This window comes from Magnolia sinica, chromosome 5, assembly GCF_029962835.1.
Source record: "Magnolia sinica isolate HGM2019 chromosome 5, MsV1, whole genome shotgun sequence".
Lineage (NCBI taxonomy): Eukaryota > Viridiplantae > Streptophyta > Magnoliopsida > Magnoliales > Magnoliaceae > Magnolia > Magnolia sinica.
In genome coordinates this window covers 27313599-27332941 of record NC_080577.1, presented here as the reverse complement: position 1 = coordinate 27332941, position 19343 = coordinate 27313599, and the positions used below count along the sequence as shown (strand labels likewise).

The 19343-nt window shown below is 41.0% G+C and overlaps 1 protein-coding gene across 1 annotated transcript; it reads left to right on the top strand.

Annotated features, from left to right (window-relative positions):
• The first annotated feature begins 751 nt into the window (after nt 1-751).
• LOC131245839 (uncharacterized) lies at nt 752-19054 on the top strand. The gene is made up of 11 exons (XM_058245565.1): nt 752-893; nt 980-1054; nt 1579-1674; nt 1794-1869; nt 1957-2055; nt 2159-2247; nt 2355-2459; nt 2597-2734; nt 3683-3788; nt 4207-4412; nt 18672-19054. The coding sequence occupies exons 1-11, from the start codon at nt 822-824 to the stop codon at nt 18738-18740; spliced, it is 1131 nt and encodes a 376-aa protein (XP_058101548.1). The 5' UTR covers nt 752-821; the 3' UTR covers nt 18741-19054.
• Nucleotides 19055-19343: the final 289 nt, after the last annotated feature.

Here is a 19343-nt window from a genome sequence, read left to right as displayed (position 1 = left end):
TTTTGATAAGACTCTCTCTCTGTTATGTTTCCTTTTTAAGAAAAAAAGATTCATTAAGATACTACGAGATACGAGTAAAGTTTTGTATAACGAGAGATAAGAGAAAAGATGATGAGATCGCTGGGTCTCTTTTAAATTTAAATTTTATTTTTAAAAATTATGGGCGTTACATTATATGTGATGGTCATTTTATTAGGTTAACCATTGGTTGTGCGCACATCCTACACCAATGATGCGAGATGAGAGCTATTCTCTTAATGCCACAAGTTGGGGATCATTATTCATTTTTTGGGGATCATTATTCATTTCTTTATTTGATTGTATTTTATACGTAACCTTGGCATTGCTGTCGTTCTACTTCATGACTCCTCGAGTGGTTTCGACTAGGAAGGTTCGTTTTATATAATGTTACATGGTATCAGTTGAATCTGATACTCTCTGTGATCATATTTGTATCAATACTCGTTATCAATCACGAGGCTGTTACGACGAGTAGCTGACTGTACCACACAGTAGTCAAAGAAATCTACCATATGTCTCTTATTAATATCCCGCTACTGAATAGCATACTCGGAGTTAATGGCTCGAACTTGGTCATAAACAAATTATAATAACCATTATTTTTTTTTCCCTCAACGGGCTGGCAAAATCAGACGGTGTAAAAGGTCTAGACGTCTAGTGATTAAGTTGCCATCGTTGCAAACAGTGGCAAACGCACGCTGCGGGGTATTTCTATATCTCTGCCCTCGCTAATTTCTTCTCCATCACCCACATGTTGTTCTTCCAAAACTCCCTTTTATAAGCTCTCTCTCTCTCTCTCAATGGATTCTCATCTGTTCATGAAAATCTTCCATTTACTGATCTTCATCTCCGCTCTCTGCCTACAAGCTAGGGTACGTTTCCGTTCAATCTCGCCCCTAAATTCCTCTATTTTTTTTTCTAGATCTGACGATTTTTCCTCTGATGTATTTTCATGCAGGCGGATTCGATCATCTTCCTCGACAGCTCCAGGCATCCATACCTCCGATCTCGTTCATCAGATATCGTCGATGAGGTAAATCACGATCATTCGTTTCTTTCTTCTGTTTTGATGATTGACATGAATAGCTGGATGTCATCGAAAGATAGCCTCTACTTTCACAATCGTGGATTTTGCAATTTTTTGGAAGTTTTTGGTGTTTTAATTTAGTAAGTTTTGAATGAGGATATGGAAGTTGCTAATTTAGGCGGATTATTTTTTTCCGCTAAGCACTAGGAGCAATTTAAGCGTCGCAAGATGAATAGAAGATCTGGAGTTACCAAAATAAATTACTTTCAAATTCTGTGTGGAATTGATATTCTTGCGAGCGTGTACTGTGATGCTGTGTATTTTTTTAGGAAGATTGTGGACTTTGATTTTTCAGAGGATTTTTTTGCAACCCATGGCATCCACATTCCAACCTAGCGTCCAGTGTTTTGCTTCAGTGAAACCGTCATCAGGATTTCCTTTATGTCATTTAAATTGTTGGTGGCTTGCACTTTCTTAAATCCAATGCTATGTAGCATAATCTAATTGTTGAGATCTGTATCTTGCGACAGTCTGATTTGATATCACTATCTGAAGTTGCTGCTGCTGTATCAGTCTTGCTCGGTTTTGCTCCACCTGCTTCTCTTCCGGCTGAGTCTTCAAGAAAGGTTTAGTGTTATAATTCATGCTGATTTTTGCATATTGATTTTGACCTTGCTCTATAAATATGGTTGATTGCTTCTTTCTTTTTTTTTCTTTGCTTTTCTTTTTTTTTTTTTTTTTGCAGTTGGATGAGGTTCTCTTGCCCAATCCATTTGATAGGCCACGTGCTGTTTTCATGCTGGAAATTGGAGGAATCAAAGGTTCACAAACCTGATACCTTTAAGTGCTTACATCAGTCGCATTGTTTTCTGCAGTCAGTGATTTTATGAAGTTTCCTTCATCTACAGATCCATTGTCGTTGCTTGACCAATCAAATTTCCGAGTTGGCAGTGCCTTTAGTGGGAAGGTTCTTATTGATTCAAGTAAAGCTGAAATTGAAATTTCAGGTATTTGAACTTCAGAAAAATCTGTCTCCATGAACTCTCTACCCTTTCTCTTTTGGCTGCAACTATTCTGTTGATGGCTGGTTAATCCTTGAGTTTGTTGCAGATGAAGATGAGCTTTCTATAATTTCACTAGACGACCGTGTAGGGGTTGAAAGTGATGTTGCTTTCTTTGATACAGAACTCCATGATCTTGTTAGTGCAACTTTTCTTGGTTCCTTTCATTGCCGACGCTATTAAGGTCTCTGAAGTCTTTAACATGTCGTTCATATTTCACAGTTTCTCTTATCAAACTTGTTCAGGCAAATTGGTTAGGCGGATCGTATATTGGTTCCCCGGAAGCAATGGATGGGGAGTTGGCTTTCCCTTTGGCCAGTGGGATGTCTTTGAACCTGAATTTGTCAAAGGTTTTCTGCAATATTCCTTTCTCCAATTAAAAGATGAATTTACCTTTATCATCTATCTGTTAAGACGCAGAGACTCCAAAATCATCTGTTGTATGTATTTCCTGATCTTTATAGGAAGAGATGCATATGTTTTGCAGAAAGCAGATTGGGAATTTGCAACAGATCTTTTGTCTTTGATCGATAGTATTAAAAGGGTCATTGAAATCCATGAAGATTTTCCCGGAAGCATGCAGAACTTGGCGGAGCTAATGAAAGGCCGTTTCACAGGCATTCAGGTGATTACATCTTGGCCATCAGATCTTGTTTCACCTTGCTCTGAGCATTCATTGCCTGACGTTGATGTTGTGGAAGTTCTGCTCATAGTGCACGCTGGAGGGGGGATATGTTTTAAATATCAGCACTCCTCTGCTGGACCTTGGAAGCAATCATGGGCAGGTTCCTGAGCTGCACAGGGAAATTAGAGTGCACATTCCATGTGGTCATGCATTTTTGTGTTCTTTTCAAATGGAAACAATATTTTAGCTAACATCATATGGCAAATTGCTTGATCATTTGTTATGCTGATATGATGCCATCTGTTTATTGAATCAATGAGAATTCGATACTTGAATCACTACAACAAGAAGTAAACACACCACACCAAATATTCAAATGGGGAGAGATAAACAACTTGTAGTTGAAATCTCTGCACTAGGTACAAGTACTTAAATACTTTAAAAAACTCAGCCCCTGTACCTACTAGAAGAATCTTGTTAGGCCTTAATGACACACCCTAGAATCCCTATGAAATCTCTAACCAGGAATTTCCAAATGTTAGATTGATTCCAAATCAATCTAATTTTTTCCAAAATCGGATACCTCGTATCTGCAAGGATTTAGCCAAATTGTGAGGGCCAAAAATACATGCAGATCCAGAAAGTCAGCCTCCAAAATCATCTGAGAATCAACAGAGTCAGCAACTATAATCTTCCAAAAGTATCAACTGTAGTTCCAGAAAACCAGCTCCAAAAAAATCAGTAACAAACTGTCAAAGAATTCAACCCATGATGGGCCTTGGGTATGCATCACAATATGCCTAGATGTGGGGTTGCTAGACAATCAATGAGCTTGATTCTTGCCAGTTTTTAGTTATTTATTTATTTAATACTTTTTATATTTTCCATGCTAACCTTCAGGTGCATTTAGTCATAGTTCTCAGCTTGATTAATTTCAACACATTACAGGCTTTGCAAGAACAATATGGTCCAGGCGACCTAGTGGAGCAGGGAATGGAGCTCTTCCTGACTGCATTGACCAAGTCTTTTGATTCACTACAGGCAGCTCTCGAAGGTCAGCTATCACTTAGTCTCTACCTTCTTTTTAGATCCAGAGATAGCTGTTCCTACACATAATTAGCATACATAAGCACCCATATTCCTGGGAAGAAATTTTTTGATTAGGAAAACCATCCCATAGTTTCTTTCCCTTGTGCAATGACCTCTTTTGCCTTTAAAATCACATGCCATGAATGAAAAGTGGCCTGTGCTAGTAATACCATTTTCCAGTTCTCATATGGCAAATTCTCTAATATGGTCGGTGTTTCAGTTAATTATTGAAAATTGATGGTACCAATTCAATCATAGATATTGCCCTGTTCTTGAGAAGTTATAATGGATCTCTTTTATTTCGATGCTTTGTTGCAAGGGAAAACAAAGAGTGAGAGAGTTCCTTATTTTTACTGAAACCTGTGGATGCTTCAAATTGGCAGGGAAAATTGTAGGGGTTATCTTATTTAATGAGAAGTCTTCTTCCGACTTGGATTCAATGTTGGATGTTAAATTTTCAACTCGAACATCGCGGCGATTGGAGGAAGTGGAACCCCTCAATGCAACTACCATTGCAGAGGTGAAGTTGGTTAGACTGAGTCTAGCTTGGATAACTGGAGTTATTCTTCTTGTGTCAACTCTCATCGGGGTGAGACTACATTCCCTCTTTGTCATTATGATTTAATTAATCAAGTTTGTCAAAAAAAAAGCGTTTCAGTTTCTTTTTCATACATTTAAAGTTCTCTGAATTTATGAAATTACACCGCACTCGATGATGCAAAAGTATCAGAATGCATTCATGAAAACACTTATGGAATTGCTAGATGGTTTCTCAAACAAATTTCTTATTGAAAAGGTTCTTAGAATTATGAACTATAGAAACTGCAGATCAATTCGGCTCATTTTAACATATGGCAGCACTTATGGTTCTCATCTGCCAATCGTGGCATTTCTCTCGTGTTGGTATTTTTGGCTTTTCCAAAAAAAGTAATACAATGGTACCTTGTTCGCCGATCTTGATAATCAAATGTAGAAGTGCTTTTTTCCTTTTCTCACAAGTTATTTCCTTTAACATGACTGATGTGTTGGAAGAAAAAGATATATGGAGAAGAGAAAATGTTCCTCTTCTACCGATATTCAATATTAATGTGGCTCATGTGTTGACAAATCAAGAGACTTTGTAGTGTTCAAGTGAATTGATCAGAAGTATTACAGCCATGGGTTGACGACTCGAACTCTGTTTGACCTTAATCTTGTGTGACACCACAAGTCATGCCTGACTTAGGCTAGTTTCCATTTGACTTTAGACTAGACAAGTTGGCCCGAGTCACTTAGTATTAAATCCATGACTACAACCCTAGTTGCTAAAAGAAATAAAAAAGGTTCTTAGTCAGATGATGCTTCAATTTTATTCCATGATTTGCCCTTTAAATAGGTAATGAAGATAGGACCACCATAACTACCCATTTTTCCAACTCTATAATTGCCATTTAAAATAGGGTGGCACATGTGAAAAACACATGGCCTTCCTGCAATAGGTTGGCACATGCATAAAGTTACGTTTGAAATGACCGCCTCCTACTAGGTCCATTTACCGCCCTCCCAATACAGTTTTCTCTGCTAACTTGACCTTTTAACATACTTTTCCCTGCCAATTGGATAACCATGCACCCTTGCAGATAGTTACTTGATCTACCGATAACCAATGAATGCAATATCGATAATAGCGGCTGATATTATTAGTATTGCAGCTACCCAATACAAAGCCCTACTTAAGTTACTAGTTTTTGGGATATCAGCTATACATTGTAATAATCGTCAATATATCATGATGTATCAACGATACTGAGAAAGGAGACTGAAAAAAACTCATACCTAATCTTCCTCTTCTTCTCATTCTCCTCCTCCAGTCCCCCTTTCTCTGCTTCGTCTCTTCCTCTCCTTTGCACGGATGCTTCCTGCAAGCTTTTCGAAACAAAAGGCTGCAAAGCCTTTAATACACCGGCCAGTAGCGCTTTAGGTGATCGAAGGGCCATGACTTAGGTGGGCCCTACCGTGATGTTTATGTGAAATCCACACTAACCACCAGGCGCTTCACCCCATATTAGGCCCAAGGCCCGAAAGTCAGCCTCATCTATGATTCAGGCGAACCACACCATTAGAGACAGTGTACATGGCAATCCTCACCGTCCAAACTATTTCTATTGGTGTGGCCTGCCTGAATTATGGATGGGCCTAGTTTTTGGCCACCATGTCTAATTTTATTATGGCATCTAATGGTTGGAGTGGATTTCATATAATCGTCACAGTGGGCCTTGTAAAAATCAAGGGTGTACATCTCTCTACCAATTGTTTCCTTTGGTGTGGCCCACGTGAATCACAGGCTAGTCTGACTTTTTTTGCCAACGGGCCTAACTTGAGATTACACATCTATTGGTCGGAGTGGATTTCACATCTTGCATCATGGTGGGCCCTGTAAAAAATAAAGGTGGGCTTACTTGATTTCAGCTAATGTATTAAAAAAAAATCTGACATGAACGCCCTTCATTTTTTATACTCCACCTTGACATGTACGTGAGATCCACTCTGATCATTAGATGTGCAATCCCCTGTTAGTCTGAGGCCAAAAAATCAGGCTGACTTGTGATTCAAGGGGGGCACACTAACGGAAATAGTTGGCGTAGAGACGTCCACCCTTGTTTTTACTAGGCCCACCGTGATGATTAAATGAAATCCAGTCCAACCATTAGATGCCACAATAAAATTTAGGCACGGGGCCCAAAAATCAAGTCCATCCGTGATTCAGGTGGGCCACACTAAGGGAAATAGTTTGGAGGGTAAGAATTGCCATTTACACCATTTTCAATTGTTTGGCCCACCTGAATCACGGATGGGACTGATTTTTGGGCCATGGGCCTGACATGGGGTGACACACCTAGTGGTTCGGGTGGATTTCACAGAAATATCATGGTGGGACCCACCTAAGCCGTGGACCTCTTTGCTGGCAGATTGAAAACCTTTTTGATAAAGGTAGGCATGATTAAAAATTTTTACACGTGCTATATATCAACTCAAATTAAACCAATTAAAAATTTGAACCCACTGTCACTAAGTCACGGTCCTAAAATCAAATTGCTTGAACGATCCTAGCCTTTGATTTGTCGATGCTTGTTTATTGAAAAAGGACCATTGGATATTTTTCATCCTTAACTGTACAAGAATTGTACACCAATCTCATCATAAGATGAGAAGATAAACCTAATTTTGGGTTGTAACTTGTAAGACATAATATGGACAATTTAATTTCAAGTACTTGTAACCATGTTTGCAATTTTTAAGAATAATTAATTGGTTGTATTTTTATACATGTCTTCTATTATTTATAAATTATATTAGTTAATTTTGAATATAGTTGCATCACTTTGTCAGACAGTGCATAGTTTAGGACCCTATACAAAGGAAACTTATTATGACTCTATATTTTGTGATCTTTTGATTTCTAAGTATGTAATGATGTGTCAAGCGAAGGCGACAAAGTCAATACTAGATTGTTTCCCTGTCTTACCCAAATGGGTAGAAAAATTCATGTTGGCATTTCAACAAGGTTTGTCGATATCCGATCATTGCCCAATATTGCCAAAAACGGATGAGGAAGGCTGAGGTCCCTATTCTTTTAGATTTGAACTTGCTTGGTTAGAAGTAGAGGGATTTATGGAGAAGGTGGTAGAATGTTGTTCATCTTTCTCGATTTAGGGAAGGGAAATTTTCATTTTATTCCAAAAATTAAAGGTGTTGAAAAAGAAATTTGTATGCAGAAGAAAGAGGCATTAGGGGCTCGAGAGGAGGTGACTACAAAATTTACAACAAATTCAACTCCTTGATGTCAAAGAAGAATTGTTAGTGGAGGAAATATCATGGCGGGAAGTATTTCGTGCAAAATACAATGCAAAGACTACGTGAGGATGAAATCAAGTGGCACCAACAATTGCGGGCCCTGTGGTTGAAACAAGGGAATAAAAATACAAAATTATTTCATGCGATTAGGGGTGTACACGAACCGAGTTAGCTCGGTTAGCTTGCTTGACTCGACTCGAAAAAGCTTGATTCAACTTGGTTCGAAGCCGATTTCGAGCGAGCTCAGAAAAATTTCGAACCGAGTTCAAGCTTGCCTGAGCTCGACTTGACTCGGATCGAACCCCAACTTGAATCAAACTCGGATCGAACTAGTTTGGTGACTCGGTTACTTTGATATTGATGCTGCTCACCAAGCGTTTGATGAAATGACTCAACGAAGTGTTGGCTAGTGGCAAGGAAAGTATGTATATGAAACAGATATCATTTTTTCTTGATTTTGATGTTGCATAGAAGGTGTTTGATGAAAATACTTGTAAACGGCTACTGCTGTTTTACACACAGTGAGAAATTGAAAGTGCATGGCATGTGTTTGTGAAAATTCCGCAGAGGCTCGATTTTGGCTCGAGCTGTTGACCAAACCGAACCGAGCCGAGCTGGCTAGTCAGGCTCAAAGACCGAGTCGAGCCGAGTTTGAGCTGGGGTTGGCAAGAGGTTGAGCCGAGGCCAGCTCGACTCGGTGTACACCCCTACACGCGATGGCAAGCGCTAGAGCAAGAACAAACAAGATCAAATCTCTAATGGTGGAGGGGGGAAAGGGTGGAGGGCAAGTCAAAGGTATGTATTGCTATAGTCGACTTCTATAGGAGGCTCCTAAAGAGGGAGGAGTGGAATAGGCTGGTGATAATTTGAGTTTTGCTTCTCTTTCATCATAAGCGACGGTTTTCTTTAAAAAAAGGCTTTCATAGAGGAAGAAATTAAACGAGCGTTGTCAGAATTGGAAAGTGATAAGACCCCTGGACTGGACGACTTCCATTGTAAAGATTGCATTGCTTCGGAAATGGGAGCTACATTTATAGCGGTCATTCCCAACAAAGGTGCTAAATGCCTTCGGGATTTCAGACCCATTAGCTTATTGGGAAGCCCATATAAAATCCTAGCTAAGGTGCTAGCTTCAAGATTTTCGGTGGTGTCGGGTGAAGTCATTTCGATATCACAAGGACCATTTTCGGAAGGAAGGTGGATTATGGATAGTTTTTGGGTGGCAAATGAATGTATTCACTCTTGTAATAGGAGAGGGTCAAAAGGCCTTATTTATAAGCTAGATATTGAAAATGCATTTGATCATGTGGATTGTAACTTTTTGGATTACATGCTAAAGAGGTTGGGATATGCGGTTAAATGGCGACTTTTGGTCCAGAAATGTGTGAGGTCGGCAAAATTCTCAGTATTGGTGATCAAATCCCCAAATGGATTCTTCACAACTTCCAGATGATTACGACAAGGGGATCCCCTTCCCCTATATTCATTTGTGGTGGTTATGGAGCCGTTGCGTAGTTTGATAGATAAAGGGGCAAAGTTGGGTTTGGTGAAAGGCTTCGGGGTGCATAAGTCAAATTTCCAGATCTCTCACTTGCACTATGCTGACGACACATTGCTTTTCTGTGAGGTAGATGCTAGATATGTTTAAAATCTTCGTTCGATTGACATTTGTTTTGAGGTGGTTTCGCAACCAAAAGTTAATATTAGCAAGAGTGAGATTTTGGGGGTGGGGATCTTGAAGGAGTTAAAAGATTTTTGCTACAGTGTTTGGATGTAGGGAGGGTTCCTTCCCTACTACATATCCTGGTCTCATGCTATGCATTGGCAGACCGATGAAACATCTTTGGGATAGAGTGGTTGAAAGATTTGAGTCGAAGCTATCGTAGTGGAAGTCTTGTCAATTATCATTGGGAGGGAGAATTACGTTGATTAAGGCGGTGATTGAGGGTAGCTAGCTATTTCTCAACAGTAGGAGAGGTGGTAATATGGGCCCCGCCGTGTAGGTGGAATTTGGTAGATGAAGAGATTTTCGATTGTTGGAGTTGTTATAAAAAATGTCTCCCGTAATTTCAAAACTGGATTATATGAAATGGCTAAAAGATAAGTTAGACATTTTTTTAGTGAAATCCTTCTACATGCTCGTAAGTGGGGTCAACTCTAGTGGAGGGGTTTCTTCGACAACATTTATGTGGCGCTATGATGCTCCCCCAAATGTGGTAGTGCTTGCGTGGCTAGTGGAGAGGAAGAAGCTGCTTACATTGGATAACCTTTGCAAAAGAAACTTTATTCTTCCGAATGCTTGTCGCATGTGCATGCGAGATGAGGAATCAATGGATCATCTCTTCCTTCATTGTTCTTTTGTAAAAATGTTATGGGATAATTTCTTCACTTTATTCAGAGTCTTATGGGTCTCACCAAAATCCGTTGATAGCTTCTTTTTAATGTGGCATGGTGGGGTACAAGGAAAACTGAGAAAAAAGTTTGGTGATTATGTTTGCTAGCTGGTATATGGGTTATATGGTTAGAAAGAAACGACCGATGTTTCAGAAACTGCAAGAGGCAGGTTTTCGAGGTTTTTAGCAAGGCCGAATCACTTGTAATAGAATGGACATTAGCTTCAAAGTTTATTGTTTCTTTTCCGGACCATTGGGGGGATCTGTAAATTTTTCTGAAGTTTCATTGAAAAATTCGACCAATTTCTCAACATTTTCTAAAAACAACGAAACATTACGTGATACATCTGATATTTCTCATGTGATAACCAATATGTTTCCGTATCCCAAGGGTGTGATGCATGTGTCAATACCGATAGTGAAAACATTGCCGATAACCATAATATGAGAACAACCAGATATGTGAAAGTACCAATCAAAGTAGTCATTTGACTATATAATCATTTGTGAATCATCAAGGTGATCCTTTCTGCTAAGGACCAATCATGGTGGAAACAATATGATAAGAATAGTCCAATGACTGCAAGTGCTTGTTTAAGACAAGGTGATCCTGTCTCCAGTCTAACATGATCCTTCCCTGGCATTTGAGGCCAAGTGGAACCACAATCCTGTCTCCAACATGATCCTTACCTGGCATTCAATGGCATTCAAGGCCAAGTGGCCTCCCGCTACACTGCGGATCAAGGGGATGCACTGATGACTCCCCATCTGTCAATGCAAGGTTGGCAATCTAGACTTCATCTAGCATGCTTGTTCTGAGTTTCTCTTCCAGCTTACTGATTGATGAGTCGAGGGATGTGACGAATGTCTCTCTATTCATGTGATCTGGTATTTGGTTTAAGGAACTCAAAAGTGGTGTGTGGAAGCACTTAGGCTGCCTCTTGGTGTTTTTTTTTTTGTTTTTGTCGTAGTTATGCTAGAGCGTCAAGTGCTACATTCAAGGAAGGAAAGAGGGAAAGGGTCGCTTACAGTCTTTGTAGCTGGATTTAACTCCAAATTGAGGGCTAGCCGGCTAGGGACATAGTTGGACTGTTTGAGAGAGATGGCCAGTTGGTGGAGACATTCATGGTGAGGCATAAAGATATAGGGATGCTGAGAAGTTGCGCATTGGTTAGATTTTGGTATTTGGATCAAGCACTTAAGTGATTGAATTTTTAATGGCATATCAATGGAGGTTGGAGGCTTGCGGTCAATCTTGCAAAGTTTGAAAAGCAAAGGGAGGGCCCTCATCAGATGGACAACCCAATGAGAGATTCTCAACCTGATCAGAACTCACAACAAGTTTTGTTGGCATGGTTCCTCTGGTGTATGGTCAGCAGCATGGGGCAAGCAGGGGATTTTGTTTCCAACTTCCATTCTAGCAGCTTGGAAGGAGGTAGCTGATTGTAGGTCAAGGTTAGTGAAAGAATCGGTCGCCCGTGATAGGATATTCACACTGAAATCGTGTTTTGTAGGTAAGGTTGATTTTGGGAAAATTTCATTGGAGGATCATTGGAAATGGTTGGCAGAGAAGTAGAAGGTGGTGATTCCAGTAGGAGTTCAAAGTATTTACTAGCTTTCGCTTTTGTTCTCCCTGCCATTTGAAATGGAGGCTAAGATAATCTTGAAGGAGGGTTGGTGGTAATCAAGAATCCCATTAATGATCTATGCAAGTGGAGCAGCAAAATCGAGTATGCAAGGAGAGCCATCTGCATAGAAGTCTAGAGAGCGTAGCTACATGCATGGGAAGTCAATATATTTCGTGCTATTGGTTCATTCATCAGAGTGGTTTTGGAGGTAGATTTGAGTGTGATCTGTAGCGACAGCTTGGAAGGAAGGTTGAAGATCTTGGTCAAGGGTTCATTGAATTTGTTAATGGTGACCCCCCTCAGCATAGAAGGGAAATTGTACATCGTTAAGCTTAGAGAGGAAGGGGAAGTTCTAAGAATTAGGTGATAGTATCCAACGATGGTGGTGGTGGTAGGTTAGAAGATGGCTGAAACGTATGGTGCATCAATGATTAAGTATGCTAAAGAGGGGAGGGAGAGCTATAGGCATGGTGTGTCGTAAAGGCTGTTACATAAAGGTAACTTGGCAACCGTTACAACTTACACGTTATGGGGTCACAAAGGCTGTAAAAACTATTACGGAAAAAAAAAAAAAAAAAGACCCATAAAGGCTGTTATAGCCCCCGTAATGGTCTGTTACGAGGCTGACACAGGTTTGTTTGATTTTTTATTTTATTTTTATATACAAAGAAGAGACCATAACGGTTGTTACACTCCGTATCATAAAGGTAATGGTGGTGACCGTTATAACCACCGTTACCGTTACAGAATACCTTAGCTATAGGGGAGTGTGAGGAGAGAAGGAAGACCAGTGGGATCACTTGTGTGGTGGATTGCAGGTTGGTGGATCCCAACGGCTCGAATGATATCCAAGAGGTTAGGTGCAGGAATTGCGAATGTTACTTGCTTCGCATTTGATACTCTTGCACAGATGTGGGTACCTGTCGAGGGCAAGGGCTAGGAGGGGTGATGAGGACATCACTTCACGTACTCCCTTGCGTACGTATTAGAGGAGGAGGCGGGCCACACCGATTTTCCTGTGGCTAGGTGAGTATCCGTGTATCCATGATCGTGCTGAAGACCCCATGTGCATGTACGAGCATCTGAAAGACCCCATACTGGGGAGATGCACGGGCTGCTTTATGGAGTGATTCAGACTGTTGGATTGGAGGGACACAACCATCGATCCATTGGATCGCATGGATCACATGATCGGGTCATTGATCGTTATCGTCCACATCAGTTTTAGACTTTACCGTCTTTTAGGATTTAGTTTTTGATTATTTTATATTTGGACACATTATTAGTGTTTTGGTTGATTTTATTTAGACTGATTATTTTCGTTAAGATTCACAAGACAGGGGGGTTATTGTAATTTTTGAAACTTCTTGGATCTATAAAAAGAAGGGGGCGTGTGACCTCTCCCATTGGATTTTGTCATTAAAAAAAAAAAAAAAAAAGGAGAGAGAAGCTCTTGCTTTCATCTTCCATCTTTATGCGATTTGGAAGGGAGATTGGTGCGAGGCTAATCTTCATTAACGGAGGTGCGGGGTTTCCATCTATCCTCACACTATCTTCTCTTTTCTCCCCCATCCTGGTATTTTCTTCAGGTTCTTAATTCTCTCATCTCAGATCTTTGTCTTCTCCCAAACCCAACTTTTCTATACCCATCCACAATCCAAACCCTAACCGACCTAAACCCATCCACCGCACACCACACGTGTGACCGTGGGGCCACACGTGTGAATCCTACCTTGCCCCTTTTTTGGTTTCTCATCATCGTTATATCAAAACTCCTTTCTTTCATCCCCGAAACCCTAACCCTAAACCTAAAATTCCTAATTTTTCTACTTTTCCAAATTACCCAAACCTTAATTTTCACCCTAGATTGTATTAGGTTTTCTATTTTGAAATAGAATATATCTTATGCTAATTGGATGTCCCTACATCCATTAGATCCTAGTTTCATTTTATTTAATGATCTTGTGTGATGATGTTGGTAACCTAGCCTAGGATCATGCATGATGCTCTTTTGATTTTCATAGGATTCGTGATGATTATGGCAATACTTGTGTTTTTTTTGTTAAATATCTTAATTCTGCTACTTGATCTCACATCTTATTTGGTTCGTGCATCAGTCTTGTGTCAAGGGGCTTCTAGAAGTAAGGACATATGTCACATAGAGACACATCAAGTGGGCGATAAAAGGGATGTAGGTGAGGCGGGAGAGTTCTTCCTGCCGAGAAACGAAGAACATCTTATCGCAAGATTTTCATTCATTCAGAAGAGATGAAGGCCATTATTATATTTGTCAAGATAATAGCAAGGGGCATATTAATGCAGGGGCATTTTCACACCGTGCTCAAGTGGGGTAGCCTGTGGGATGCAAGGACACACTCGGGGTGGGCGGCCCGTGTGAGGCGGAACCTAGGTGAAGTGGGGCCCACAAGGGGGGTTCGGCTGAGGTCCTAACCCATGAGATGTGGGGCCCGGGCTATGAGATAAGGATTAATTCACCATGCTCTATCAGTTCGAGCTTTTAGAGCAAGTGGTTAATTGTCCTGCATCAAATTGGTATCAGAGAGGGAGATCTCATGTTCGAAACTCCTCACTGTGGGCGATTAATGCATGGGCATTTTCACACCGAGCTCGAGTAGGGTAGTTTGTGGGATGTAGGGACACACTCGGAGTGGGCAGCCCGTGTAAGGTGGAACCCATGTGAAGTGGGGCCCACAAGGGAGGTTCGGCCGAGGTCCTAACCCATGAGATGTGGGGCCTGGGCTATGAGATAAAGGATTAATTTGCCATGCTCTATCAGTTTGAGCTTTTAGAGCGTAAGTGGTTAATTGTCCTGCATCACATATCCTTTTTGTCATCCCCATTTGGGACTGAAGGTATGCCTGAGATTCAATTCATTGGCCAGTTCGGCCTAGGGAGGCATGTGTCATGCTCAAAGACACCAATGAGGGGACGATTTTTGGGAAGGTTTGTAGGAGTGGGAGCTCTAACCTGGTGAATCTGGCCGCTGTTTGGGGAAATGGAATCCGATCTATGATAGTCGCATGTGGAATGACCAAGTTCGAAGAAGCAGAAAGGAGACTCCACTTTCGAGGTCTAGTGGCAGGTGCAATAGCAAGGAAGGGACAGTTGTTGAGGCATCCTACAAGGCTTCTCTTTGCGGGTTTAGGTCTCCGACTCTCCGGTTACTCCATCATTGTTGCGGTGCTTGCTTGTCTTTGTTAGAAGATAATAGCACCTTCATATCCTCTTTCGATCTGTCCCATGGTCCAATTTGACAAGAATGCGAGTTATGTTGGAGGCAGTGGGGAGTGTAGTCCGAAAATTTGTGGTTATTGAGGGGGCTAAGAGATTTCACATAATTGTGAACAAGCACTTGGATTCGTTAGGGGAGTCTACATGTAGCATCTATATGGTGGAATTAAATAAAAGTTTAGGCCTATCTTTTGAAAGTGAAAAATCTATATGAGATCCATATTTAAGGAGTTAGAGAAGAGAAACCGCGGGGGAGGTGTAGAATATTTCTTGTGTAAGTAGAGAGGGAGAAGGAACCTGGCTGACCTTTCATGCACGGTCAATTATGATAAACAAGAAGAGATGTCTCGAAGCAAAAGGCAGAGAAATAAAAAGGGCTGGGTAAGGAGGCTCTAAGGTGGCCCAATGAAAGCTGTCTCCTGGAACATCTACAGCTTTGGTAGCAGAGACTGCAGATTTGTCGTGAAAGATCTTCTGTGCTGGAGGGAAGTTGATATCGTCATGCTCCAAGAATTGAAGCTAGGGGATATTTTGGCCGGGATTATTAATGAGCTGTGGGGGGTGGTGAATAAAGATTTTGCCTCTCTCCGTCAAGGGGTTCAGCTGGGAGGATTATCATATTGTGGAATCAAGATACAGTGTGTTGAAGATGACCAATGTGGAGTCTTCTCTTTGTCATCGGTTTTCCATGCTGTGGGAGATGCTTTCAAATGTGTGTTGTCATCGATGCATGGCTCTAGTGATCCCAGGTTAAGGAACAATTTTTGGCAAGAATCATCCGACATCAACAACAGGAACAACCTTCCCTAGTGTCCGGGAGGTGATTTCAACACCATTCGATTGGGATATGAGAAGCTTGGGGGTAGGAGTGTAGGACTATTGACTTCGATGCGGAAATTTGCTAGTTTTGTTGCTTTAAATAGCCTTGTGGATCTTCGTCTTAGAGGCGGGAGGTTGACATGATTGGATAGATTACTGATTACAGTGGATTGGGAAACTCATTATCGATCCTGGCATAGTGCAATTGGTGTTTTCCGTGGTCGGTGTTGAATCATACCCCCATTTTCCTTGAATCCCCCATTATGTCCTCCGGCTGGATCCCATTTCAATTCATGCATTGGTAGTTTGAGACTTAAGGTTTTCATGAGCTGATTGCAGCGTGATGGAATGAATGCAAAATGGAGGGTGGGCTGGCTATGAGCTGTTGAAAAAGTTGCAGCACATCTAGGTTAAATTGAAAGGGTGGATCAAGGTTAAATTTGGTTTAGATGGGCTTAAAAAAAGAAAGAAAGAAGTTTTTGGGAAATATTGGCATTCTAGATAGGGAGGAAGAAGTGGGCCAGCTGGACAGTTCAAAATAGATGAAAAGAGAGTTTCTCAAATTCAGGTATCAAGGGATTCTTCAAAGAGAGGAGGCTTCTTGAAGGCTAAAGTCTAGAGCCTACCCGGTTGAAGAAGGGAGACAAAAAACCTCTTTCTTCCACATGATAGCTAACAGGAGGAGAAAAAATTACATTCACAAGATTAAAACCCAGAATATCTTGTTGGAGGAGCCCAACCAGATTAAAGATTCATTAGCAGATTTCTACAGTAATCTCTGTTCAAAGGAAGACTTGGCAAGGCCAAGGTTGGGCAGTACTAATGTAGAAGCCCGCATGTTGACCAAGCCATTTGGTTGGAAAGGGATACTGACTGGTTGTTTTTTCTGAAGCACGAGGGGATTGCGCAAAGATGATCCCTCATCTCTCCTTTGGTTTACTGATATGGCTCAGAGTTTGAGTCTTTTGAGGTCAAAGGTGGTGGAAGTGGGGTCCTTAGCAGTTTTGGAATTGGTCGTGAGGAGTAATTGATTTTCCATCTACAGTTCGTGGATGACACGATCATTTTATGTGAGGCTTTGTTCTATCACTTTCTGTGGTGAAAGGTGTGCTTCAGTGTTGAGGGTGAATGAGAAAAAGTGCCATTTCAAGGGTAGTAACTGAAGAAGCCGTATATTCCTTAGCCGATGTTTTGGGCTGCAAGGTGGTGAATGAAGTACTTGGGGCTCTCGATTGGTGGTAACCTGAGTGCTAACACCTTTTGGGACATCCTCCAAAAAAAGGGGGGCCTTTTGTGACCTAGTTGTGGAGACATTGGAGAAGAGGCTTGCCAAGTGGAAGAAGTCCTATATATGGCTTGGCAGCAGAATTACCCTTATGAAATCTGGGTTTCGATTTTTTATTTTTTTTTGGTCTGCTACCTCTCTCTTTTCAAGATGCTTGTATGTATTGCAAATAGAATTGAGAAATTCAGGGGGATTTTTGTGGGTAGGCAAAGAGGAAGGCCCTAAGAAGGAACGAGGTTGTGGTTGTGAAGTTGAGAGAAAAGAAATGGTCCCTTATCGAGAAATGGTGGTAGAGGTTTTGAGAAGAGCTAGGGGCTAGCTCAGGATTTGGGGGTTGGTTACTAGGGAACTTGAAGACTGGAGGATCTAAGGTGTGAAAGCAATAGACTTGATAGGAAAAAATTCCGGGCCTAATGACCACTCTTTTCCGGGCAAAGTGTATCAGTTATTCGTGGAAGGGACGGGGTTTGTGGTGGGTAGCGACAACTGGATCCAATTTTGGAAAGATATATGGATTGGGGAGGTTCCATTGATGACTTCCTATCCCGCTTTGGTATTTCTGAAATGCTTGAATAAAGAGGCTACGGTCAGCAATTGTCTCGAAGTGGTTGGGGCTGCTGTGGTGTGGAATGTGGGCTCGAGGCATAATTTATTTGAGGCTGAGATGGGCGGCTATGCTGCCCTTTTGGAGGCCCTCCATGCTGCTAACCTGGATCCATAAAATGAGGATAAAAAGGTTTGAAAGTGGTCATCTGGTGATATTCTCTTCCAAATCGTTGATGGTGAAGTTGTGTGATAATGGTGGAGCTTGGTATCGTTATGCTTAATGTACGGAGAGTTCTCATCCCTTCCAGAGTACAGGCAGTCATGTGAGTCACTGAATGTCAAGTCCTCACCATGGACACTTCATAGAAGAGGAATTTGGCAATCCCAAATAGATGCGCCATGTGTAGGAACGCTTAAGAATCCAGAGATCCGACTCTTCTTGCATTGCCCAGTTGTGTGGATAGTATGGGACTGTTTTTGGCACCGCTTGGAATCTAGTGGGGGTGATTAACAGATCTGTTCCCGTGGTTATCGCAGGTTGAACGGTTGGTCCATTTTCCAAGGATGTTAAACTCATTTGGAAATTAGGCCCTCTGCAAATTTGTCAGGGATTTGGACAGAGAAATGCTAGAATATTCCATGGCGAAGTGTCGCCCTCTCTATCACTCTCAAGATCGAGAGAGATTTGTCCATCTCAGGAAGCTTAAAAGGGATTGGGAGTCTATTATTTTTGGCTGATTTAGTTTTGGTGCAGTTTATATTCTGCTGCTTTTTTGTAGTTTTTTTTTTTTTTTTGGTGTGCTTGTTGCTACCCACGTTGGGTTGGTTAATGTGAGGGTCTCATGTTGCCTGTGTTTGTGGTGCTTGCCTTTTGGTTTTAATGAATTTCATCATCTTTTCAAAAGAACAAAAAAATAAAATAGAAATCAAAGTATAAATGTTCACATGAACAACTATATATTTTTCATAGTTGCCTTGCATGTGGATGTGTTAATCTTTGTTTCTGGATTCTCCTTATTAGAAGGATGATTATATTCTGAACTTGAGGGTTCCACTGAGTACTGATTATTTTGGTTGCTTTGGTTTCACAGATCTACTATCTACTCAATATGCCCCTCACAAGAGACACCCTTCTGTACTCTAATGTGAAGCTGGATTGAGCATGAAAGGAACGAGTCTTCCAACTGCAACAAGCCCATAGGTAGCAAATGCCATTTCAGGGACATTTGGTTGGCCATCATAAATTGAATCGATGTTATTCCATTGTTGTAAATTTGATTCCAAATCATATGTTTCTGGATACGATACTATGGCTGAGATATGTTGCTATTGAATTAGTAGCATGTGCTAGATGAAAGTTAATGCAACTGAATTGCCAGTGATTGAAGGGTAATTTTAACATTTTATTATGGGTTTTATGTTGGCCGTTTGGAAATTATTGGGATAATAATGAGCTGAGGATCCAGTTATTGCATATGGGCATACGGCAGGTCATGAGCTTTCTGAATTTCGTGTTTGTTTGCTGGGAAAAAATTTTCTTAGGACTCCGAAAAGGTTTTCACCAGGATTCCTAAGGGATTATAGAACATTGGACTGTACACTCCATTCCATAGGCACAAACCAATTTGTTATGGCTACTCATCAACCAATCAAATGGTGGCATTCATGCAGATCAATCAGGACTGCCAAAATCATGGACCCCAATTGGGGATTGAGCATAGCTTTTGAATATCACACTGATTGGATGATGTCTGTTGGTTTCA

Bases quoted from the DNA above. Each gene is read 5' to 3' on its own strand.
- LOC131245839 (XM_058245565.1), top strand. From the start codon at position 822: ATGGATTCTCATCTGTTCATGAAAATCTTCCATTTACTGATCTTCATC. The intron at 894-979 runs GTACGTTTCCGT...ATTTTCATGCAG, and splicing joins CTCTCTGCCTACAAGCTAGG to GCGGATTCGATCATCTTCCT. The intron at 1,675-1,793 runs GTTTAGTGTTAT...TTTTTTTTGCAG, and splicing joins CGGCTGAGTCTTCAAGAAAG to TTGGATGAGGTTCTCTTGCC.